The sequence below is a fragment of the Micrasema longulum genome, unplaced genomic scaffold (genome assembly GCF_059751315.1).
Source record: "Micrasema longulum isolate JH-2025_06_02 unplaced genomic scaffold, ASM5975131v1 h1tg000120l, whole genome shotgun sequence".
Taxonomy (NCBI): Eukaryota; Metazoa; Arthropoda; class Insecta; order Trichoptera; family Brachycentridae; genus Micrasema; species Micrasema longulum.
Window position 1 is genome coordinate 695653 of NW_028277326.1, and position 27825 is coordinate 723477.

General features: G+C 33.5%; 1 protein-coding gene across 1 annotated transcript in view; it reads right to left on the minus strand.

The window, feature by feature from the left end:
* Positions 1–208: 208 nt before the first annotated feature.
* LOC148284440 (uncharacterized) overlaps positions 209–27825 on the minus strand; it is a 54952-nt gene continuing 27335 nt past the window's right edge. The window contains exons 2-4 of the mRNA XM_088239992.1: positions 7377–7567; positions 5787–5940; positions 209–282 (exon numbers count right to left, since the gene is read on the minus strand). Of these exons, the coding sequence (XP_088096118.1) occupies positions 209–282; positions 5787–5940; positions 7377–7567 (419 nt within the window). The remainder of the gene's footprint in view (positions 283–5786; positions 5941–7376; positions 7568–27825) is intronic.

The window sequence follows — 27825 nt, forward strand, 5'->3', positions numbered from 1 at the left end:
GTGGATTTATCAACAATATTTTGAGTTTGTCCAAATTTTTGTAGACAAAAACTAGATTCAACTCCCAGAGGAGCTGTACATATAAACATAACTTACTTAACATTTTTTTTTACAAATTTATTCGATTGAATCCGGGTCATGATTTTATAATGCTCGGGCAATATTTGAAATATTTTGGGTTTCAAAAACCTCAGTTTTTTTCCCGAATTTAGAGTTTTTGGAAGACCTCATGAGCAATCATTTCGTGTTGACTTCTATTAGTGTGGTAGAAGTTTAATTTATCTTTAATAAATGAATAATCAAATTTAGATGAGAATTGAAAATCTGTCCCATATCGGAAAACTAGTTAGGGGTGGCTTCTATGTCAATAAAGCCTTTTTTACAACATCAAGCCTTAACTTCTTTCATTAGTGGAGGCTTTATTACACTAGGGAAACACATTTCCCTAAAAATACATGTTTTTTCCATCACAACGTTAATTTATTGTAAACAAATTAGTGTATAGTAGAAAGATATTACTCTTTTAAAGCAACCTATTATATCTAAAAAAAATATACATACATGTCAATAAAAAGAAAATATCACCTTTTTTACAATTTTAAATTAATAAAAGTTTATGAAATACTGTTGAGTAAAAAAAATAAATTGTTCAAATCAGTAGCATAGAATATATTTTTAAATTTATAATTTTAAATTGCCGTAAAATGGTCCATCGCATTGGCCATGACCCTAACGTCACGATTCGGTTAAATTTTGTACTTTGTTTTTGACCGTTTAAATTTAAATAAAACATCTTTACGAATCTCGACGTCATAATTCTGCCGGTTTAAGAAATAAGGACGTATTTTACATTTTTTTCGAAAATCAGTCAAATACAAATTCGAAATCAGGAAAAAGATGTGTATCTACTAAAAATACACATATCTTTTTAAAATAACCACAACCCTTTTATTTTCACTAATAAATGAGACTAAACTGCAAAAAGGATTGAAAATTACTAAATATAAAAGGCTGTTCTGACTTATATAATTATTAAAGACGGATAAAAATACTTATTTTTTCTTCTATTCCGTTTTAAAAAACATCTGAAATGAATGAACCTACTCGTTTTCCATTAAATTTAAGATCTGCTGGTAATTTTGAAGTTAATTGATTATTAGGTCGGGCGTTACTACTTTGAAAAACAGTAAATGGCCAGTAATGTCTATTTTATTTAGTTGAATGGAATCAATTGGCATATGAACACTAAAAGAGAAATATTTTTACTTAGTTACTAAATAAAAATGGCGGTTCTAGCTAGAAACGTCTTTTCATTGAAGTATAACATATTTTCTTGTATTTTTTACTGAAAGAAGATGAAAATGTAGATTTTTAAATATATAACGTAAAATTTATTAAAATTATTATAAATATTCCGTTAGATCAAACCATAATACATATTGTCGTAAAATAATATACTTTATTTTTGTAGTATTTTCACACAGCGAATTTTTCTATGTCCGAGTTACAAAATATTTATTTTCTCCGTTTTTTGTTTTATGCAGAAACGTCCTTCTTTCTTATGATGGCAGAATTGTCAAGATTAAACCTGTCGCGTTTTTGTAAATACATATTTTTAACTATTTAATTTTAAAATTTATGCATGAAAACATTTCTGAAAACAAAACAAACGGAAGGTTCCGGGTTCGATTTTCGGTGAGAACACAAAAATTAAACATGCGATTTTTCTCAAGCCTGGGTGTTCTACAATGTAATTCACCACAGTAATTCACCACTGTAATTGGGTCTTTGGCCTATTATGGTGCAAAAAAAAAACCAAAAACAATTTTACAAATCCATATCAATATTGAAAATATAATAAATTTATATATTATTTATGTTTAAGTAACTTCATGTTAGCTATTTGATTGAATGCCGGCAATTAAAACAGCTTAGTCGTCCGAATGAGTGGCTAGTTGAATTATTTGGCGGAAAAATGTATATTTCTTTGGAAAAACATTGTAAGGCACGTATTTGTAAAATAAAAGATACAAAGTATAATTTACGTATATGTGCGTTGAACCAAGCAAAGACCCAATAAAGACCAATAAAAAATTCAGCACATTCTATAAAAGGGGTGATATCCCTTACGTGATGTTTCATTTAATAAATATATGAATTTGTTGATTTAGGGAGGGCAAATAACACCCCAGTGAACATCGCGTCTACCTTCTGCTTTTTAAAGTTGTCAAAGACGATCAGTTTTTCATCCGATTTTATTTTTCACTACACTGCAAGCATCATAATTTATTTATATCGGTAGTCAGATGGCAGAAGAAACCATCTGTATTTTTGTCTGTGTTTTAGTTTTAAAAAGTTTTAATTAATATTTCAGTAAATACACGCAGAAAAAACATACAAAAATCAGCGTTATTAAGAATGGTAATTTACTATTAAAAAGCAACACTAAAATATTTTAGTTTGTGGATTAAAGTCTTGAAATTGAGACGTTTTTCAGCTCTCCTAAACATTTTTGAAAATTACAGATGGTCCCTTCTGCCATCTGACTACCGATTTAAAGGTTGGTAATATGACAGAAATAATTTAGAAAAATGTTTTTTTAATTTTTTAAATTAATAATAATAATAATAATGGTTTATTAACAAAAATAACAATTACTTTATCTACTATATACACACTTACGTAATATATTTCTCTGGATCATGTCTAGTCTGCCTAACAAGGTACAACCTGTTTGAAGGCAGGAATTTTTATGCGAAATAAACAATAACATTACTCCATATTGTTTAATTTATTTAACAATTATACAATATTAATTTATACCATTTATAATTTAAGAATGTTTTTGAGTAAATTTTCCGATATTTCTCTACCTAAACCCAATAAGCATTTTTTTATAAATTTATTTGATTGAATCGGGGTCATGGTTTTTCAATGTTCGGGTAACATATTGAATATTTTAAAGCCAAGAAATGTAAAATTTTATTGCCCGAATTCAAAGTTTGTTGTAGACCCCATGACCCATCCTCTAGTTTGACTTCTGGTAGTGTGGGAGTGTTTTTTTTAGGATTTGGTAGAATAATTTGCTTTCGCAAACATTATTATTCTAAAAATATACTCGTATAATTGCCTTATATCTAAGATCTCAAATTCTTTAAATAACTCGACGCTGGGGTACCTGAAGGGCTTTTTAAAAATTATTTTAGTTATTGATTTTTGTGCAGATTCGAGAGGTTTAAACGTTGATTTATAAGTGTCTCCACATCCTATTATGCCAAAAGTTATAATTGAGTTACATAAAATAAAATATAGTGGTTTGGGTTTAATTAGGGGTAAGATGTTACGTATCGGCTTGAAGATGTGGGAAAGTTTTCTAATTTTTAGTGTTATATATTCGATGTGTTTTGTCCATTTAAAATATTTATCAATAGTTATTCCTAAATTTTTTATATGGTGTACAGATTCAAGTATTTGAAAGCAAATTTTTAATTAAAGGTTTTGTTTAGCCTGTCTCACTGTATTACTACTACTACTACTACTAACATCACGCCATTTCCCCGTATGGATAGGCAGAGAGAATGGACCGCCACGCACACGTCTATCCTGCATACAATCCTAGCCTCTTCCACATTCATACATCTTGTCATTCATGCCCTTCGGTTCTGTCTGCTTTTGACATGACCAGACTTAAGATTTTGGTTTATCTGATCATGCCACGTCTTTTTTGGTCGTCCTCGTCTCACGTTGCCGTTCATTTTCGCCATATATACTAGTTTTACCGTCCTTTCGTTCTACGTGACTAAACCATCTCAGAGACCCTTTCTTAATCTTATCAATTATACTTGACTCAGATTTAAACTCTCGCCTGACTTCATCATTCGTAACCCTGTCATACATTGATTTCCCACACATTGGTCTAAGGGATTGCATTTCAACCGCGTTCACTCGGCTTTCATCCTTCCTCTGCCAGTTCTATGTTTCACTTCCATACATAAGTGTTGTGACTAAAACTCCACAGTGGTTTTACTAAATGGTGGTTTTAACTATGTGGTTTTACTAAAACACTGTGGTTTAACTAAATGTTATATGTTATGTTCTGTCAATTAAATAAATGTTTTTTTGGTTAGTTACGTTAAACGTCAAAAGATGCAATCGTTGTGGAAAATAATAAAAAAAGAGTATCTACCTTTGTCTGAATCGTAGATTGAAAAGTGGATTCGACGTCATCAATTCATTTCTTAAATTATATACAAAACAAATAACGGCAATGAATCCATCCTGCAGTGGCTTTATCCTCCCTACGAGAAACTATTCTTATGTTAATTATTCAACGAAATTCAGGGCGATAATTATCTTATATTTTACATTTTATCGTGAGATGTTTGAATCCGATCGTGATTTGGGACCCTAACAGAAGCTCTACAGAAAGTGAATTTTTTATTAGAAAGGCAACAACAATAAAACGCGTTGAAAAAAGATACGATGAAATTGCCATTTAATCTGATGGAAAGATAAATCAAATACGCTTTTTTAATGACCAATTTTGTTATGATCCGTTTTTGGGCGGATAAAAAATACAGTTTTGTAAAAAAAAGTAACTAAAATTTAAAATTAAAAATAAAATGGGAATAAGTGAACCATAAAATTAACTATGTTGATTTGCATAGTTAAAACTATGTTAAATATTCACCTTTTCCATGGCTCCACGTATTAGCGAACAAACATGGAAACTTAGATTTATTTAATTTATCTTTGTACACAATAAAATCATTACTTTTTAATCACTTCTTTTCTAAATTTTAAAAATGTACTGAGTGTTATACTTTATTTTTTATTTTTAAGTTTTATTCATTTTAACAAATAAGTAACATACATAATTGTATTTTTGTTCCCGCAAAGCTGAAGCTTGTCTGCGGGTTACATTACATTTAAAAAAAATAAATTATAAGTAAGTACATAGTTTAATAATAATTAAAGAATAAAATATATTTATACACTTAAGTTTCACTTGCTGTTTAATAATTATTTGACTATTTTTTAAAATGAAATTAGGTTTTTTTCTTTACGATTTTTAGCTGGTATTAAATTGTACAGTTTTGGTACTACACTAACCATTGTTATGTCACCATAGTAGTTTTTCTGTCGTGGTACCATCAGCTGCTGTGCTGATACTTGTCGGGTCATGATCTGGTGGTTTGTTTTGGATTTAAAATTGCAATCGAGGAAATGATCGGTCATTATCTTATACTGACACTGTTTGTTAATTGGCAAAACGTTAACAAAATCAAATAATATTTTATTGTTGTCTTTTGCATCATCCTTTATTTTTACATTACGATAATTTTTAAAATTTGTACCTGTAAGTTCAAGACTCTATCCGTATAAGATTTAAAACTTAGTTCCCATATTCTTAATCCATATTGAATAATTAGGTCAACTAGCCAACTAACTTGTTTTGCTGTTTAAACTATGATCCGCTATTAAAATACTTATTTGATCTTATCTCCAAAATATGTTAAGAATAGTATAAAAACTGTAAATGTTGTAAACAATTCACCAGTCTTGAAGATGCCTACTTAGGCGAAAGCGCTCGTTGGTCAAAATAATAAAAAGTAAAACTGAACCAAGAAGTTTCATTGATATGTTTATTTATAATTTTATCATAATCATCACAAAAGTATGCCCAGATCTTTAACCTTTGAAGTCTGCATAAGATTCTGGTCATTCATTCTATAGGGGAGAAAAGCGTTTTGTGGGCTCTGGTGAAAGACATCTGTTCACCCTACCTTGTATGTTGGTGGCCTTGTGACGGGGCGACTGGGTGCTCGGCGTGCTGTGTTCCGAACTGAGGTCCCCCGCGTATTCCGTGCTGCTGCCAGCCGAGCCGTCTCGCCCTGCGTCCAGCACCCGCTCCTTACTGCGGCTGCGGTGCCATCGGCTCTGTGGAAAAACAACTCAAAATACATGTCTGATAGTCACCGAAAAACCAAACGAAGACAGACATTCAGTTGGTTTATGAACCTTCCCTTTCTGGTGCTAATAAATGTAGCAAGTACACATTGCGTCTAATAACTTCAATATCTCTGTAAATATAATGAAAATTGGGTTCAAATTTTTGGTATTTCTCCGTTATATGTTTGTTAAATTCCCTAGCATCTATTGATATAAAATACCAACTGTCCCTTTGTTCCGATGCATCAGGTTGGTTTAATCTTACCTTGAGCTGAGCTTTGTTAGGCGGATTGTAGGCGTACACAGTTTGTTGATCAGTCAGGTGTTGTACTGATGAAGGAGGGCAAGGAAGGAGCCTTCGCGAGAGATTGTGATCCATCAAATTAACCGAATCGATCAAATCGAAAAAGAAACAAGATGGGGATAATAAAAAAAAGAGATACAAAAAAAATCCTGCGCCCCCTAGAAACGATGAAAATCGTCTAATCGTTTCAAAACCGGACAGCTACTCAGATAGTAAAAAAAAAGGCTTTCTTCCGGGGCCATTCATGACGATTTCAATAAACATTGAGGGACTTTTTGACCATTTTCATATGGGAGTGGCTTTATTTTTTTACCTTGATTATAATAAAAAAGGTTTATATTTAAAAAAATAAGACTTTCTTGCAATTATATTACTTTTATTTTAGCTAAACTGTTGGAATCAGGAAGGATATTCTAAAGTGGGCTATTTAGGAACTTCTCAGTATTTGCTCATGTGTAGAGGAAACCACTTTAAACTCTTCAGGAGAAGCCGGCGTGACTTTTCTTAACAGGCCTTCCGTTTCACTAGAATAGTGTTCATAATTTTGTTTCCTAATTTGGTTTATTTTACCAATTGCCTGGTTATACATGGTCAATATAGTGCAGGCAATTAGTAAACATTGAGAGACTGAGCCTGGACAAGGAGGCCATTCTCTCGGATTTATGTGAAGATTTAAGGACGGTAAATGACAAAGCAATATCTGTCGCTGAATACTAGAGTGGCGAAGTCTGAGGTGCCCCCGTCAAAAAATTAAGTGTACTGATGGAAGTTGTGTCTCACCTTCAGCGTGTGAAACAAGCGTTGTGTCCAACCATACTTTTGATGATCGGAAAGTGGGCATATACACTTGGTTGATCAGTTGCGTGCTCTACTACTGGTAGTAGTTTAAATTCGTAATGGAACAAAAATAAATTGCTCGCTTGTATGAGTGAATCCGAAGAAAGATATTTAGTCGTTAAAACGGATTCAGGTATGTGGTGGATGCTTTCAATGATGGTAGTCGTCTCTCTCCTTCAGCGTGTGGAACAAGCTTTGTTTCCAACCGCACTTAGTTGATCGGATAGTAGGCGCATGCACTTGGTTGATCAGTCGCGTGTTACTGATGGAAGTCGCATCTCACCTTCAGCGTGTGGAAGAAGCCCTGGGTGCGGTGCACGACGGTGGGCGGACGGGGCGGCTGGGCGGAGCGCGCACGCGGGGGCCCGGCGCAGCAAGCGGCTCCGCCCGCGCCGCCGCCGCCCCCGCCCGACAGCTCCGACGCGGACCGGCTCAGGCGCCCGAGAGTGTTGGCGTCGTTCAAGCGGGTCCGACCTGGGAAAGAATATTGCCAAGATTACTCCATTGTAAATTTGTGAATCTGAGGTTTGAAAAAAATCGTTTTTTATTTTTTTATTATATTTACGGCCTAAGCCAATTACAACCCTTAAATAAGGAAACAGAACGAATAGAACTTGAACACTTCATCCCTGTCTGTGTTAATGACGAAGAGATTTACGGTAAGGGGGAAGATCTATTCCAAAAACTTCAATTAGTGCGAAAAATTAATATTTTTCCTTACACATGATGAACATTAAAACATAAAAGCTTAACCATCGGCGCTTAAGTAAGTGTAGAAATATAGGATTATTAAAAATCCAAATAGATACATATACATACTCTCTCAGATAAAATTTATGTCAAATATTGCTCAATCTCATATGGTTCTCTTCGCCCCAGTGGGAGTTCGGTTATATTATGTTTACAAATGAATCTCACCGTCAAATCAAAAAAAGTTTCAGCTCTTTAAGTTCACATAAATCAAAAAACAAAAAAATTGAAGGAATCTTCTTCTTCACGTGTCATTTCGGGTCTTCCCGACGTTGACGACCACTTGGGAGAAAGCTGCCCTATCCTGAGCAGTGCGAAACAGCTTCTCCACAGTTCTAATTCTGGTCCATGCTCGGATGTTTCGAAGCCGGAAAAGCTATTTTCTTCCGACCCTTCTACGTCCTTCGAACTTCCCCTTCATGACAAGCTGAAGTATGGCATATTTATCACCTGTCAACACATGGCCAGAATATGAAATCTTACGGAGCTCAACAGTGGTGAATAGTTATCTATTAGTATTGGCTCTACGTAATACTTCATTGTTGGTTATCATATCGGTCCAAGATATTCTTAACATTCAACGGTGGATCCACATTTCAAATGCTTCAAGGCGGTTTAAAATATTAACTTTTAGAGTCCACGCCTCTACGCCGTACAGTCAGACAGACCAAATATAACATTTGACCATTCGTTGTCTCAGCTTAAGGTTTATATGATCGTCACAAAGAAGATTTTTCATTTTGTTAAATCCTGTTCGGGCTGCTTCTATTTTACATTTCATCTCAATGTTGAAGGAATACAGATGATCAAATATAAGCAGAATGGTGAATGTGTAAAGTGGCCACTTAAATCCGCCAATGACAGGTATAAGCCCAGTAGATGCCTAAACTTCTATATTCCCTTCTCTGAAACGTTCTTCATCTCTTTTCTAATATGTTATTGAAGTTAATTTTTATTTAATGAGTAGAAAATGTAACAATTATTAAACTCTAGCCTATCTTGACAGCCTTCATAAAGAAATATAAAGAACAAAGCGTAATGCGAAATGCTTTTATAAAGTACGAAAACGATTATTGCATTATTCATGAATAACAAGAAGTATTTTTATTAAAGAAATGCACGCAAGCTTTTTAAAGCATTTTCTAATAAATGCACTTCACATGTTGTGAATAAGTAACCCGCCACGTTTATATAGTACGTTACACGTATTATAACGTGTACATACTAAGTGATTAGATTTCCAATGGGGCAACGACCCTATTTTTAATTAACTTAAAAATTAGCGGATTTTTACCGTGAGCTTAGTGCAAGTATCAATCAAAGTATAAATCAATTCATTAATTTATTTACACCTTTTATCGAAAATACAATTTGACGTTCACTTTGCCCAGCTAACAAGGGTACATACCCCGTTCCAAGCTAGGCAATTACATTCTAATAAATGATAATAGTTAACATTTTGACAAAGTTCTCACACAAAAAAATATCCTATCGAAACACATACACAACGGAAACAGTAAAATAATCACAACAGGAAATAAATAATTTTCATCACAATGAATAAATATAACAAGTAAACAGTTTGGATTCACTTAAAACTAAAAGTAAATGACATAACTCCTTTTAAAATTTGACAGTAATTTTCAATCTTAGATTAAAGTTTGAGTAGAGCTTTAAATTATTACAAAGAGGTTCGAAAACTTAATTTATGTACGTCGAGAAAGTTTTGATTGACATTAAGAAGACTTTTGGGGTTTTTCCACACCCCTCGTATTGCCATTTTAAATTTGGTTGTTAACATAATTTGTGAGCGGCAAAAGTTTAAAAATTGCTAAAGGTTTATACGTCATTCGTAATAAAATTTTCGGTTCTACAAGATGATATAATTGTATTTATGTTACATTTATTATTTTATTTAGTTACAAGCCTTCAAAGTGATGACAAAGGATTTTTTTTTCAGTTTCAGTGCTGCAGAGCAGCGTTTATTTCATAATTAAAAAAATACATACAAGAATTTGTTACCCACTAAGTCTAAAGACTTTTCGGTGGGACACATTTTTTTTTTATGACAAGTTTATATTACATTTATTTTATTTATATTTCACGAATTTATTTATAAACAGACACTATAAAGTATCTAGAAGATATTTCTTCTGTTCTTTTTTTTTCATTTGAAGATCTTTCATGTTAATGATGGTTTGTGGGAGATCATTGAACAATCTTGGAACAACGCAATTTAATGTTCGCTCTCCGAAGTAATTTGTAATCCGGGGAACAAACAGGGAGCCCTTAGTTTTTAATCTAGTGTTGTAAGTGTGGGAAACTCTTTTTTTATATTCCGAATCAACAAAGTGATCTACAATCAATTTGTATTCACAAAGTTGTTTTACCGGCAGGACATTACAGAATTTAAAATATACACCTTCGCCCAAATGTTTCGCCTCACGGATTATGCTATCCGGTACAATCCCCCTCAACAGTCTCACCTGAATATCATAAATTTTACCCAGATGAGACTGGAAGGTGAGACCCCAGGCCCAGACACGCACTCCGTAAGATATAATGGATTCAATGAGCGAGGTATATATGTATCTTAACGTTTTGAAAGGGAGTATGCTTTTGATTTCATAAATCACCTTAAGCCAGTACCTTAATCTGTCGCAGATTCCATCAATATCCCCAGCTAAATTTAGACATCAACCCCAGCTAAATTTAGAATCAATAATTAATCCTAAATATTTATGATTATTTACAACATCTATAATAGGACAATTACATTTATCTGATTCTATATTTAAATTTGAATGAAGGCAAACATTTATATGAGCTTGTATTTCTATTTCAAATTCACATTTAGTAATATATGGTGAGGATACAAGTCGTGAACAATTTTAGTTTTTTTAGAATTTATTACTAAGCCATAGTCATGCGCCCATTTAATGAGATTTGAAAAATCTTCTTGAAGCATTTTTTGGGCAGTTTTTACATTTGAATGGCTTATTACAATGGCAGTATCGTCAGCGAATTGGAAACTTGACACTTTCTTCTGTTCGCATTCAATCGAGGGAATAAATCTGATAAAGCTGCTCGCAATATTTGCGGAGTGTACGATGAAGATGCTATGAATTATTTTCTGATTGAAACAAATTAGTTTAATTATTGAATTTATAATATCCAGACGAAGCTTTTCTTTATACTTGACCAAACATTATTTTTCTATACAAAGAACCTTTTAAGGACCCCTATGTTGAAAATTACCTTCCAAAGGAAAAATGTTACCTATTACGATAGGACGAGCAGATTTCGGGTTTGAAGAGTCATATGAACCGATCAATGCTCGAGGCAAGGTTTCTATAGAAATTAATTGGCGAAGCATCTGAACATCTTTAGTGACGTGCTAAATAGAGAGCTGGAAATATTTGGCACATATTTAGATAAGAATAACACGACAAATAATAGTGAGATAGTTAGGTTTCTTGCTAAGATATATTTAAGAGTTTAATGAAGAAGTTCAATGCTACGGGAAATCGTATGCAAAAAATGTTCGTGTAGGAAATAGGTGGTTGAGAGTTCTTACCCCAGTTAGAGATTGACAGAAAAGACACGAGGTTGCCGTTTAATGCATATTTATTACATAGCGAATAAGATACAGCACTTGGTTGCGTAGTGCGAGCGTAGCGGCGATGATGGGTTGAAGAGACTGCAATCGAACTACATGCTGAAACTGAGTTACTTCGTCGAGCTGGACTGACTGACTGAACTGAACTTGTTAGGCCGACTGACTGGCGGTCCCTTCATAGGCAATATTTATTTGTAGTTCATTTCTTCATGGTAGAGACGATGTGAATTTACTGCAGAACGACACTCCCGATTTCATGAGCAATACTTTAAAAGTTGCATTATAATGTTGTATTGGATTCTATAGAAAATGATGACATTGCTTTCTTCGGTCATCACACTATTTCAGGTGAAACGTTTTAGCACGTGTGTGTCATCGGTTATGGGCTTTAAAACCTAAATTTAAATAAATAAAATATGAGTATTTGATTGTTCGGCGAATTAAAAAAAATAATAGATAAATATCAAAAATGAACTGCTTTGAAACGTCACAGGTTTATGTGACCACGTGTTTGCGATAGCCTAAAATCATAGCCTTGTTATGTTGTTGCGGCAACTATGGGCGATTGCAACCGGTGCGGCGACCGGCAACAAGCAGTGCTAACTCTACCGATTTACCGAATTCGATGGTAATTTGACCGATTTTTATAATATCTTGAACAATAGGTTATTTTTATGACACAAAAGCAGTCACCCCTTCCCCCGCCGCTCACCACGATTTTTGAGGGCCGACTTTTCGTACACGCCCTCTCCCCAGTCCATGAAAATAAAAAAATGTAAAACTGTTACTTGAATAACAGTTATTGGCTGCTACAGTAACAGTTTAATTATTTTTTGCGAAACTGTGTCAGTTGATAACGAATCAACCGAAATTTAACGATTTATTTTTCTGACCGACTTAAGCTTTATGAAAGTTGGCAACTCCGCTGGAATCGAATATCCTGTTTCCTGGGTTGCTATTTTTTTCGACGTTTCGCATATTTGGGGTACAAATTATATATTTTTAAATTTATTTATTCCTACAAAGATACATATTATAATGCAAAAAAATAATACCGCATCCCTAACTCTAAGGCCAAAGGCCCTGTGTTGAGTTGGGATGGAATGTAACGGAAAGTGGAAGCAGGCATATTATTAAAATATTGAGGTAACAATGTATGACATGCGCAAATGTCGAGTTCCGTGAACTATGTAAGGCTGAGACATGCATTATCGACAGAATCAGGAAAGGGGTGCCGCGCTGGTTTGGACATGTAGAGCAAATGGACAGCGAAAGAATGGCTAAAAAGATCAACGGTGCGAATGTTGATGGATGCAGAAAACGAGGACGACCGAGGAAGACATGGCGCGATTAAGTCTTTCAAATACTTGAAGATGGAAATGTCAAGAGTAAAATCAGCGTGCGTGCATGGGAAGATGTATTAATGTAGAGGAGGCGAGGTCTGTATGCAAAGACAGAGTGACATAGCGTTTAATCCTCTCTGCCTATCTCTAAGGGGAAACGGCATGGAGGCTTTTAAACTATTTGTCGTTTCAATAAACAAAACTGATTATGTCAAACAATGTCGTAAAATGCCTGCTGGCGGTTCGTACAATAAACGTAATCTCAACCCATGTTTTCTTTCTTCTTGTCAGTTATGTTTCACTATTCAGATGTGTTTTTTGAAGGCTGACTTTTCGTACACGCCCTCTCCCCAGTCCATGAAAATAAAAAAATGTAAAACTGTTACTTGAATACAGTTATTGGCTGCTACAGTAACAGTTTAATTATTTTTTGCGAAACTGTGTCAGTTGATAACGAATCGAATGAAATTTAACGATTTATTTTTCTGACCGCCTTAAGCTTTATGAAAGTTGGCAACTCTGCCGGAATTGAATATCCTGTTTCCTGGGTTGCTATTTTTTTCGACGTTTCGCATATTTGGGGTACAAATTATATATTTTTTAATTTATTTATTCCTACAAAGATACATATTATAATGCAAAAAAATAATACCGCATCCCTAACTCTGAGGCCAAAAGCCCTGTGTTGAGTTGGGATGAAATGTAACGGAAAGTGGAAGCAGGCATATTATTAAAATATTGAGGTAACAATGTATGACATGCGCAAATGTCGAGTTCCGTGAACTATGTAAGGCTGAGACATGCATTATCGACAGAATCAGGAAAGGGGCGCCGCGTTGGTTTGGACATGTAGAGCAAATGGACAGCGAAAGAATGGATAAAAAGATCAACGGTGCGAATGTTGATGGATGCAGAAAACGAGGAAGACCGAGAAGACATGGCGCGATTAAGTCTATCAATAACTTGAAGATGGAAATGTCAAGAGTAAAATCAGCGTGCGTGCATGGGAAGATGTATTAATGTAGAGGAGGCGAGGTCTGTATACAAAGACAGAGTGACATAGCGTTTAATCCTCTCTGCCTATCTCTAAGGGGAAACGGCATGGAGGCTTTTAAACTATTTGTCGTTTCAACAAACAAAACCGATTATGTCAAACAATGTCGTAAAATGCCTGCTGGCGGTTCGTACAATAAACGTAATCTCAACCCATGTTTTCTTTCTTCTTGTCAGTTATGTTTCACTATTCAGATGTGTGTTTTGATCAATCGCCAATCAGCACTCGTCAAGTCGCGGGCGGTGTTTTTTCAACGTTTGGGTGGAAATTTTCAAAATCACAAAACATCAAAAAATCATAGTAAAATGTTTTTTTTTTTGCAAAGTTTGAAAGTTCGTCAACAAACATACGTTTAAAACCACGAAATTTCTTCATCCATCAAGGAAAATTGAAGGAAGACGCAGTACAGGAAGAAGGCGCTTCTCTTAGCTGAAGAACTTACGATATCAGATCTTGTTCAGGGCAGCTGAAGACAAAGTCAGAAGTGATGCGATGATATTCAAATTCCGATTGTAATTTTTTAAAAATACCGACAAATTTCATTTAAATAGAAGACAAATCTATATTCGAAACGCAGTATCTGTTCCAACTATTTATTTTATTTATTTATTTACTTAAGTTAGTTAATATTACATTGTATATTAACTAATATATTTACAATTATAACAAATACTTATTAAATATTTCTTACATAACTACATTATTACAATAAACATAACATTTTTTTTAAAATCCGTAAGTTTTCTTTCATTCTTCATACTTTCAGGCATCTCATCATACAGTTTTAACCCTTTATACATTAAGCTATTTTGTGATTTTGTTTTTTTCTTAAGTGGTAGTCTTATCCTATTTCTATTTCTTGTCCTATATTTATGTACATTTCTATTTAATATAATTTCACTTATAAAATACTTTGGCATGAGATTATTAAACACTTTATATATAAATACAAATACTTATACAATAGTCTTTTCTTTATTCCTATCCAGTTCAATTGTTTTCTCATTTTTTCAACACTATTATATTTGCTTTTTTTCAGTATAATTCTCATTGCTCTATTTTGTAGTATTTCAAACTTGTTTATGTCTCCCTCGTTAGCTAAATATAATATAGTAGAGCAATACTTAGAGAAATCAGATACAGTTAGTCTCAAAACATTGCCTTTTAAATAATATAGCAAATTGGAACCAGATTAAAAACTTATTGAAACATGTCCAGCAAAGTTAATTACCCAATAAAATTAAAATTTAAAATTTATCCTTTGTTTTTTATTTACCAAAGTTCGTATAAACGGAGTTTTACTGTATTAGATTTGATAACCGGATAATTTAGCTATCAAATTATTCGAATACAGTAGTCGGATATTCGCAGTACTAAAGGGTTTCGTAGGGCGGAAGTGGAAATGTGGTCTTTGAAAGTGTAAAAAGGAAAGGCTGATTTTATTAACAAAGGGTCAAAAATGTAAAAGAGGAAGTAACATGCTTTCAATTATTTTGAAAGCCAATCGATTCGTTTAAACGAGTTTTTTTAAATAAAAAGAAAGCAAAATCCCGTCATTTTTTTAAGACTTATTTATTTTCATAATGCCACTATGGACATTATTTCAGGGATTCCGGAAATGAAAAAATACTTTACATAAAGTTTATATTTTGTTGGGGCCAAAACTAAATTGAGCAATATTTCGTTTATTAAATAATTCTTTACAGAACGCATTTAAATTACTAACTTCGTTCCTTTTAATACTTTACAAAGAACGCTTTATTGGTTAATTTTGTATACCGACTAGCAATTTCAGATGTTATTGTTCGGCTTTGCAACGTGTTCATTTATTTCAAAAGTGTCGTATATCGTGAATTATTGTTTTATGCCCTTTTAAATGTCGTCTACTGAAGTTGAGATATTTATTTTTCTGTGTATACTTTGTACCCTTGTATTTTTTTATGTAATATTTCAAAGAACCGGACATTTGTCCTGTGTTAAGATCCTAGTTTAGTTTATTGTTTCTTGTCCTAGGATGTCATATATAATTTAATTTATTGAGGAACAGAAATCTCGTAATTGTTTGAAAAGGTCTTAGATATATTTTGTTTGGCACTAAAATATCAGTATTTTTTGTAGAATATAATCGAAATAGGTTTTGGAAAGCTTGTGAGAGAGGAACAAGTTTTAGTCTTCATCTTGAAGTCTGTAAGTGCGCTTGTAGAGTTGCTGACGGAAAGTCAGACCGTAGCAGGCGAGGAGTGTACGCATCCTTGAGTGTTACGTGTATTAGGTAAATGTGTACCTATGTAATCATTTAAAGAAACTGCGGTTATCTTTTAGAACAGTTACAATAATGATTATTTCTGTGACATTCAATAGTGAGCCTCTAGAGACGATGACGGAAGGTCCTAAGTGACAGGCGAGGCTTGTACGCATCCTCGAGTGTTGCGAGTTACGATTGTGAGGGTGTGATTGCCCTGTGGTTTTATTTGAGCTGATTTGTGTATTTAATGAGTATGTGCCCGCTCAACTTTTTCAGACTATTTTCAATTTAGATTTATGTGACATTGCGGAATTAGATAAAAAATAGTATTTTGAAGAAACTGTGTGTCTTTTTCCTCGTTCGCATGTCACCCGAGATTGGCGAGACCGTCGAAGCGAGAACCCTGCACCAGCTGGCGTGAACATATTTGAAGCACTAACTTTGTGGTTATTTATTATAATAAAATAAATAAAACAACTTTGTTTTTAACCACAAATTTTTATTTTTCACCGACCGGTTTCAAAACAAACAAGCTTCTTTGTCAAGGTTTACGTAACTAATGAATTGATTCCGTTTTTTATTTTAATCATGTTCACTAATTACTACACGTGGACCAAATAAATCAAGTCGTTTTTTCCTTACACGTTGTGGTTAAAAATAAAGTTGTTTTATTTATTTTATTTTATGAAAAAATACTTATTTGCCAAATTTGTTCCTAAGAGGAGCATATGGACATCACCAGATGCCTCCAGGAGACCCTATCGCCAGCCAGCATTCTTCCCTCCTCCCACAAAAAATCAGTCAATCCCGCGTGTCTCAGTTCCGCCGAATAAAGTCAAAACCTCGTCATCGACGACCTCCCAGGATGACGGGATCCTGCAGGTTTAAAGAAGAGGCAACTTGGGGTTTGATTCTCCCGAGGCATGCGCAGCACGTGTCCAAGCGAGGTCCACCACCGCATCCTCACGGCGCTCTTTGTAGGAGGCTTCTGCGTCTGTTCTCGGACTTCAATATTAGTTATAAAATCCACCACTTTATGCATAATATTCTCCTGTAGCACTTACTTTCAAAACCTGGAAGATTTGCTTCACTTTGCATTATCAGGATTACCCAGACGAGCTTTGAAAAAATTCAGCAGTTTTTAATTTTATTTTTATGAATAGTCAATTGTTAAGTTTTTTCTTTAATACAGTTCTTAATTTAAATAAGTGTTGATTTTTGCAAGTGCCACATCAGAGTATTGTTGCTTAACGGTCTCTCTATTTCGTTTTTTTCGAAGTCTTCGTCGTCACAGAGCGCACTGTGCTTATTAAAATAAATATTTATTTATCTATTTATTTATTTATTCATATTTTTCGCTTACAAACTATAAATTAATAATAAAAATAATGTGACCTCACTGGGGTTTCCCGTGCCGAGGACACTTAACAATTTAGTTTTTTTGATTACATTTAAGAATAAACAAAGAAGACTCACTTAAAAAACAAACATAATTAACAAATATTCCGACAGTTTTAAAAACAAGGTATTTATATACATCTATATTATTTATATTACAAAACACACAATGAAAACAACAAAAACCTGACATAAGCCATACAGTTGTGGAACAGTTGATTCAGCATTGGTATGGGCGAATGAGACAATCCATTTTACTTCTACCTAGCTCCACTATCCATTTTTTTATAGCCTTTTTAGACATTTTCTCATTACTAATTGCTTTAATAGATAGTGGAAGTAGGTTATAGATTTTAATTGAATAATACTCAAAATCCCTTTGTCTGAAAGTGGTATTAGTTTGTATTTGTTTAAGTTGTTTATGTGTTGAGGATCTAGTGATTTTATTTGATACAGTCCACTATTTAATTCAGTAGAGATCGAAAGCCATAATTTTGTTGTATTGGCTGCAGCACCAGCACACATTTTTCCAACTATCAAACTAAAAAAAAAAGAAAAAAAATGTATTATTTAATCAGCGCAATTATTTAAAAAAAAAATTGTAATCTTAAAATTACTCCGCCAGTGACATCACAAGTTCTAGTCGATGAGTTCTCATGATTGATGAGTCGGCCTCCCGGAAATCGGAAATCTATCACAACACTCTATCATTGGTTGATTCACAAGATCTTGTGACGTCGTTCGAAGTACTTCATTTTTATTATTTTCCCATGTTTCGAGAAACTTTGCCATACAATTAAGAAAACATTTTTTAAATCCAATTTTCTCCACTCCACAGGTAGATCTAGAATTTTATTTAATCCACCTTTTTATGGAAAATGTCTCATAGTGAATTATTATTCTGGTCATTTAATATTTTAAGGGCACGAACTAGATTAGCCAGGAGCACGAATCAAGGCGTGGTATGACTAAATGAGAGGGAGTGTAGTAATGTTCATGTTTAAATATCACAGATTCCGAAACACGAATTTGAATAATAACAAGACTCAATAAGAAAACATAGAACTTATTTTTACCTGTGATCAAACTATGAACGATGGAGTTGTTCATATTTAAATTTGTTGCCGATTCACCTACTAGGCAACGCCTGAAAACAATTTTCTAATTTTGTATGCTTCTTCTTTTACCAGGTAGTTAATTATTCCCTTCTCAAAAATGTTTTCCCTCTCTGTTGCAAGAAATTTAAATATGAACAACTCCCTAGGAAGAAAATCCAGCCAGTCTGCAAGCATTTGGACATACGCAAAACATTCTCGATTGAACTACCTGGTCAAAGAAGAAGTATACAAAATTGGAAAATTGTTTTCAGGCGTTGCCTCGTAGGTGAATTGGTTCAGCCGGATGAATCTTACCCGCATGATAAAGATTTCAGCTCTTTTACTTCACAAAAGTCACAACAGATGGAAGGTTTTAGGAAATGTGGATGTTCAAACGTAGGCAGAATGGTGAATGTTACGCAGTGTGTAAAGTGGCCACTCAAACCAGCCAAAGACAGGTCATAAGCCCTATAAATGCCTAGACTCCCATATTCCCTTCTCAAAAATGTTTTCCCTCTCTGTTGCAACAAATATAAATTAGTAAATTGACCAATCGGTTGAACTCACTGAGGAGAAACTTAGGAGAACTTTAGACGTGACATGCGATGTATTTTTTTTTTAAACTTTTAAAAATCATAGCGTTGATAATACAATACACAAAAAAAAAATCAATTTAATGCATTAAAAATCTTTATTTTTTTTTAACCTCTGAATTTTAATTATTTATGATAATTTGTGCACATGGTGTAAATTTGCGGGCTAATTGCAAATGGCAATTTCTTCCAACCAACCAAAATAATAAAAGTTTTACTTGTATAATTCAAGTTCTAAAACATATTCAATAGAATATTAAATAAAATACTAAAGATTTACTTAAATAGAAGAAACTATATTTGTATATAACTGACTTTAAAACAATACTAAAACTCAATGGAAAAAAGGAATAAAAAGGAAAGAGAAAAGGAGGAGAGATTAAGGAAGAGAAAAGAGATGTTACTTTAAATGTTTTAAACAGAGATACTATAGTGGTTGGGAGATGATTTTACAGTCGAGCGGCATGGACACTATTTGAATTAAAGAAGAAAGAGGAATTGCGGATGTGTATTCAGAGGGCGCTTTGAGAATGAGAACGAAGAGGTAAACCATGAACTGGTAAGCGTTGAAATTTTTCACGGAGGTATATAGGTGCGTTAGGACCATGAAGTACAGTGAACAAACGTAAAAGGGGGTGTTAGGCTCCCCACTGCCTAATTTCGAGCCATTTTATTTGCTTACGGTAATTATAATAAGGAAATATCACGTTATTTTTACATTTTTAAAGTGATAAGGGTTAATAAAATACTGTCAAGAATAAAAAATATTTTTAAATCTGTGATTTTCAATTCCCGCAAAAGCGGTGATTTCATTGGCCGCGCCCCTAATAAGTAACGATTCATTTTCATTTTCAACATTGTTCCAAACCATTAAATTTTTTATAGAACATCGTCAGGAATTTTGTCGTTACAACTATCCATGCCAAACATGTCGCGTGTTTGAAGTAACATTTTTTAAAAATATATTTAAAATATATATATATACGAAAACATATCTCCACAATATCCACATTGATTCAAAAAATATTATTAATTATTTTTAATCCATTTCATATATTTTTATCGGTATTCGTAGAACCTGATATTTCCTAATTGTGGTCATATTTTCTAAGACTTTCTGAACTTTCTCATTAGTAAAATAATTAAACTTAAGTTCTTGTAATTATAATTAAATTCACAGTTTATTATTCTGTTTTATTTTTTATAATTTAATTTCACAAATTAGTACAAATATATTCCATTCTTTAAGATATTTTCCACCTCTGTCGTAATTTGTTAATCTTAATGACTCCCGATGGGGGAAATCCAGGCTTTTGTCCGATTTTGGCCAGTTTCCCGCTCAGTTTTGCCAAAAGGAAAATAAGAAGCAGGACCCTTCAACTCTGGAACGATCGTTATTTGAGTGAGATTACCGGAAGTATAACTAAAATGTTTGTCCCTACCATTTTCCATGCCTATGATTTCAAGAGAACACAGAATGCTGGCTACGAGCTCACCCAGATACTTACGGGTCATGGTGGGTTCATGAGCTACCTGCATCGATTCAAGCTCTCCAAGATTGACAGCTGCCCATGCGACGGTGAAACTCCTCAAGATGTTCCTCACCTGTTGATGCATTGCCCCTTTTTCAGCTTTCAAAGACAACAGCTAGAGGCGTGATGCAGAAGCCTGGGTGAGGATTTACGCAACATCCCATTGCTGATAGATAATAAAGAACCCACACGAGAGTAGTATTATACATGGTCAATCTAGTGCAGGCAATTGGTAAAAAAAACCGAAGTAGGGAACAAAATGCCGATCACTCCTGTAGTGAAACGGAAGGCCTGTTGACTACTGCCAACAGGCCTGCTTCTCCTGAAGAGTTTTAAGTGGTTTCCTCTCCACATGAGCAAATGCTGAGAAGTTCCCGATTGGTCCACATAAGTATATCCCTCCTGATCCTAACAGTTTAGATAAATTTAAATAAATTTAATTGCAGAGAAATCCACCTTTTTATATATAAACCTTGTATATCATAATCAAGGTAAGTAATAAAGCAACTCCCATTTAAAAAAAAGTCTTTTGTCCACAAACATTTGGACAAACTAAAATATTGTAATAAAACCATCTGGTCAAAGAAGTTTAAAAATTGGAAAATTGTTACCTAGTATGTAAAATAATTCAGACAGATGAATCTCTACACAACAAAAAAGGTTTCAGCTCTTTAACTTCACTAGAATTAACCAATGGAATAATTGAAAAAATGTGGATGTTCGAACATAGGCAAAATGGTGAATGTTACACAGTGTGTAAAGAGGCCACTAAAACCAGCCAAAGACAAATCAAAAGCCCTGTAAATGCCTAGGCTTCCATATTCCCTTCTTAAAGGTATTCTCCATCCCTGTTGTAATTCGTTAATTAGTATAAAGTTCTACATTTTCTTCCATCATCTTTTATTTAAAAGACGCTGGTCTTCTATATTTTGTAACACAAGCGGATTTATTTTTCCGTAAAATATATCTAATATATTTTTGACATTAAAGGCATTAACTTTGTGGTCAAATATTTCACTAATGCTATTGAATATTTGTGTATAACCACATACCGACTTTTCTATGTCTATTTTAAATAAAAATACAGAAGTAAAAATTTGACATACAAATAATAAAGGGTTAAAAGTAAATAATATGGAAATATTTCACATAAAGAAAGCTTAAAAAAAAAAGTTCCTTTGATCAATAATCAAACAAACTTTCAATAAAGTTCTTTATACGATGTTTCACTGTAATGGTCACCCTATTAAATCCATTAAGCTCACCCCCTCCCTCCATCCCCTCTACCTTTTTTCAACTATTTCTCAAACATCATATAATATTTTCTTAATTTGATCAGTGCATGTTTGTCCTAATCAGTGCATGTGCTTATTAAAATGCATGTCGTGTTGGTTTTATATTTTTGTGCAACAACTATGGTAAAGGTGTATAGTGGGTTTTGGATGTTGGTTTGCGTGTTGGTTTAAATGGTGTCCTGAAGAAGAGACGGGTACGTCTCGAAACTGGGAGATATAGAACAGTCGGTAAGTGGTTATATGCAAATTTAGTATGTAGAATATTCTGCTTCAATCCATTTTGAAACTTGAGTATCTTCTTTGAAATGTTCAATGAAAAGGGAAGGCAATTCTGACGTTTTTTATATTTTAACTGAGGTAAATTATTCTAGAAGGTTGACCTTTACAAATTTACTTTACTTTACTAGTCCATGTTACAAAAAGTGTCACAGCAATGCGCGTCACTAGCAGACTAGAAAGTTTTGTCATAAATTAATTACAAATATTTACATGTTGACAAATAACGCTTTATAATTCTAATTTTTTACATTTTATTCATTGTTCATAAAGAAACCTTTGATTTTTATATTGTTTAGGAGGAGAAGGCATTTAAATGTATTTCACTTCGGTTATTAACTTCAGTCCGTGTGGTTAATGTATTTTTTAAATGTATTTATTATTTTTTTTATAATGTACAAAAACGTTATTTCTTTCAGGTCCGAATAGCTAGGAATGAATCGATGTCCTGTGTTTAGAACGAACATTTTTGTGGCATCTGTTTTTTCATTGAATGATACTTAAACAATAAATATCAATAATATTGAAAATGAATCGTAAATATATATTACCATTATATATATTACATTAATTTGTATTTTCAGTATCTCAATAGATTGGTTCTTTCATTATAAGACCTACATTTTTTCAAAATCAATGGACATAATCATCAACTGGATACGAAAATCGAAATGTCATTTCACCAAATTCTGAATGTTCATCCGTTAGCCTCTGAAGTACAAATATAAATTCTAATAATAAAATAAAAAATAGATATTTAAAAAATAAATCAGACAAAATATTATGTCAAAGAAACATTTCACATAATATTTTAAGGTCAACTTTTGTCCACCTGATCATCATCTTTTTATATGCTTCGCAACTGACGGACGTCTTTACGTCAGGGTCCAACTTGTTAAAAAACCCAAAACTCAATTGTGTGGAACTTTTACCCCAAGTTGGATGTTGACAGAAGAAACGCTGTTTGAGCTTTGGTTTTATTACAATTTTCTAATTTTTATTGACCAAAAAATTGTCATCAAATATAAGTACTTATTTTTTTATTTTTTGGTATCTATCGTATTCTTCCTTTCTTTTGTCGGCCTCGTGGTGTAGCAGTCAGCGTATTTGCCTACCATGCAAAAAGTCTCGGGTTCGATTCCCGACATGGTTGACATGATTTTTTTTTTAAGGCTTAACCCGCTAAACCTCTATGTTGAGACTTGTCAGCAGGTGGGATAGGGGGGATATGGAAATAGGTAATGAAAAATACATCATAACACCCAGACCAATTGAGAAAAAAATCTTTCATGAATTTATTTCTTACAACTGGCGGGAATCGGACCCGCGACGCTAGTTTCACGGTTAGCTGTCAAACCAACTGCGCCACGGCGCCTGTTAAAAATGTGTTTTTACACTAGAGTATTTCAAAGTCCCTGGACTGGCACCTGAAGCGTAAGACTGATCATCTTATCTGCATCTAACAATAATTACCAAAATACGCTGCCATTGGTTCACCAATCTGATAAATTAACCCATTAAGAAGTTCTAAGGCCATAATAAGCGCGGCAATGCTCCTTCTGGCCCGCAAACTAAATAGCCGAGCATACCCAAATGGGACAATGATGGGTACTGCAATGAGTAGTATCTATATTTACTAGTGTACAGATAACAAAGAAAATTGCGAAAAACAAAAACTTGACATGTCGCAATGGTGAATAAGGAAGTTAAGTGCTTTGGGATATTCTATATAAAAAATATTTCCCCACACTTCGTATATTTTAAATTGATGAGTTTGATAGTCTATTAATAAATAAAAAAATAAGAAAAAACCACTGAACTTCTTCACTGTTAATTTTTACTCGATTACAAAATTCGATAGCATTTTTCCAACACACCACAATAGCTGTCAATATTTAATGGTTCATTATTAACCCCTTTGGCTTTTGGCCCGAGGGTAATTCATCCCTTTTACATCCTACCCTTTTCCTCGTAAAGGTTCTATTTTTACCTCCCCCGTCGCACAAAGTGATATAAAACCTCCAATACTCTTAATTCGAACGATACATAAAGCTAAATAAACTAGCCAATTATTTTGGAAAGTTTAATTGTGAAAAGACGAGGTAATAAATACTAATAAAACCATTAACAGTTTTATTCGCCAATTAAATACGCAACTTTCACCTGTCTACTCCTTTTCTGCGCTTTATTAAAATTATTTTTAATGATACAATTATATGAAGTTTAAAAACTACGTAGTTTGGATATTTTATTTTTAAAATAATAATCATAATACTTTTTTAAGAGAAAAAAACAGCCATTGTTACAAAAAAATTACATGACAAATAAACCAAAACTAAAGGCTTATTATAGTTTTATATAAAAAAAACTAGATACTTACTATTCCAAAAAATAAGAACTCTCACTTTGTATTATTCCATTTATAAAAGGAAGAAAAAAAATAGTGAAATAGAACGCATGAGAAGATTTTTTTTTGTTTACTTGGTCTTTAAAAATTTTTTTCCTTGCGGATCCATACGGAGTAACCCCAGAAAAGCCTCCCCTTCTTACTTTTTTCAAACAAGAGAAAATAAATATAACATTTTTTTTTTATTTAAAATCTTTTTGAATAGGTGTAGTTGGATCAAATTATAATTTAATATTTGCAATTAAGGTTCTAGTATTCTCTTCATAGTTGTTTTTAGTGAGGAAATATATTTCGATTTCAGAAAAAAAAATGTTATAGATAAATAGGATTCTGGGAAAATATGCATTCATATTGTTATTTGTGCTTTTAAGAACTGTCTTTTTGAATTTTGAATATTGAATTGTAAATTGAAAGTTCTAGTTTAACTCGCTTGAAGTTAATTTCTGCATTTCAGGACAACATTTTTGTAGCTTCTATTAATGTTACGAAGCTGACTAAGAAGATTTTATAAATAGCAGAATTTGACTTCTGGTGACACGGCTGGGAACATGAAAAAAAATTGGTTGCAACAGAGATGGGACATCACTTAAAGCATGAAGTATTTTGAAAATGCATATAAGGTCCATCTCAGTTCTACGTCTCTCCAATGAAGACAGATTAAGCGATTTCTCTATTTCAAAATAATAATAATTACCCGTTTGTAATCCGAGCAACCATGCCACTTTTCTTAGAAAACGGTGTTGGACAGACTCGATATGGTCAATATGAGTCCTGTAGAATGGAGACCAAATAGGAGAAGCGTATTTTAGATGGGGTCGAACTAGTGGGCAATAAAGAGTTTTGATGGTATTAATATTTTTGAAGTCCGCCGTCACTCTATTGATAAAACCGAGAAGATTGAGAGATTTGTTTACAATATTATCAATGTGTTCACGATAGGAGAGTTTACTATCTAAAGTAATGCCAAGATCCTTTATTGACAAAACCATTAACAAGTATTTTTTAGTTTGTAGTTGAATTGTATAGGTTTTTTTCGTCGCGAGAAAGATATTATTAGTATTGATATATTTAACACTCCATATAATTGGTACAGAAGATAACTAATAGGCTTAATTCAGAATAACAAAGAATAGACGTTTTGTCTCTTTTCTTGCTCTTAATCATTAAATCAAATGCAATTTTCCACTCCTACTTTCCTTCAATCATCTTTCACCACTCCTTAACAATTTCCTTATTTTCCTTCCTACTATCTCCTTGTTTTGTCCATATTTCTTTTATTTTAAAACATAGTGTATTTATTATTTACATAGTTTAAACCGTCGTCACTTAATTGTAGTATAATTAAGTGAATACATATTATTGGATGGCAGGCCCTACTATGTATACATTTGTTATAGTTTTTATTTATATTAATTTAACCTGTAAATCTGTTTGTATTCGAAATAAATAAAGAAAATAAATGTCTGATTCCAAGTTGAAAGTAAACGTATCTTAAAAATATTTTTAATTTACTAATGCCGCATTTATAATATCGTAACCGAAACTAAAACTGATTATTCAAGGGTATTAAATCAATATGGCGGTGCTTCCTTTATATCAGCAATATCCGGTATCATTCAGGCGAAAGGATACGGGTGTATGAATTTATGTTTCCTACAAATTTGTATCGGCGCCGTTGAATAGATCAATGCTTGATTTATCATATTGTCTGCAAATCGTGTAATTCATTTTCTGCATACCCCAATCATCGCCCGATGGTGTATAGGGCAATACATTGGAACAGCAAACGCTTGATTGATCATTTGTCGTATGGAGGTTGGGTGATCAGTCTTCCGCTGCAGGTACAGTAAAATCATACAACTTGAGACAGTTTTCAAATTCAACTGACTACATCTTTTTACAAACAAAACCATCACGCCGCTACCCCGTAAGGGTAGGCAGAGAGAATGGAACGCCACATCGCACTCTATCTTTGCATACAGATCTCGATTCCTATACATTTTATACATCTTCTCATTCTCGCGTGCCGATTATTCCGACTTTTGACATGTCCATCTTCAATTGTTTGTTGGATTTGGTCATGCCATGCATTTCTCGGTCTTCCTCTTTTTCTGCATTTATCAACATTCGCATTGTAAATTTTCTTAGCCGTAGTTTCGCTGTCCATTCGTTCTACATGTTTAAACCAGCGCAGAGCTCCTTTCTTGATTTTGTCGGTAATGCTTACCTCAGCCTTACATAATGTACGGATCTCAACATTTGTGGATCTATCGTACGTTTTACCACACATTTGCCTGAGAGATTGCATTTTGACTTTCATCTCTGTTTTTCCAAGTCCATACTTCGCTCCCATACATCAGGGTCGGGACCAGGACTCCGTTGTGAACTTCTCATTTTGCCTCTTGCGACAAACATTTATTTGCTTAGGTTGATTTAAGTAAGCCGTTCACTCTGTTTCCGGTACTCACCCTCCTTCACTCTGTTCCCGGCACTCAACCTTCTTTTTAATATCTTTCAAATTTTAACACAAATTTGTGTCTATGTTTCAGGTACCACATGTGTGGACATATTAATATCCTTCAATTTATTTTTTATTTTTTTGTTGCTGTCCCAATTTGCCTGCAAATGTTGCAAACATGAGACACACTAAGAAAGTCGTAGATTCCCATGTAGCATTTTACTGCCTAAACCATGAGACAATAAAAATTTAAAAAATATTCAGTTTCTACGAACAATATTGTTAAAATATGTCATGCACAATTAGAGAAATTAAGTAAAACAGATTTTTAGCTTTAAAAAGCAAGATATAATTTGAAACGCTTACGTCATTTAAATTAAACCTATTTCAAATGTTTTTCCCAACGCTGGCTGATGCAGCAAACTTCCGTCATCATCACCAAAGTACTTTCGAAACAACCCAAATTTTTACCGGACACGGAGCTATGAGAAGTTATCTATATAGGTTTAAATTAAGGAATGATGACTATTGTCCATGCGATGATATTTCTTCACAGAATATAGAACATCTGTTATTTCAGTGCCCATTTTTCAGTTTGCAACGCCATAATCTTGAAGCAGAATGCAGGAAAGATGGAATATCCCTAACAGATATCCACACTGTAG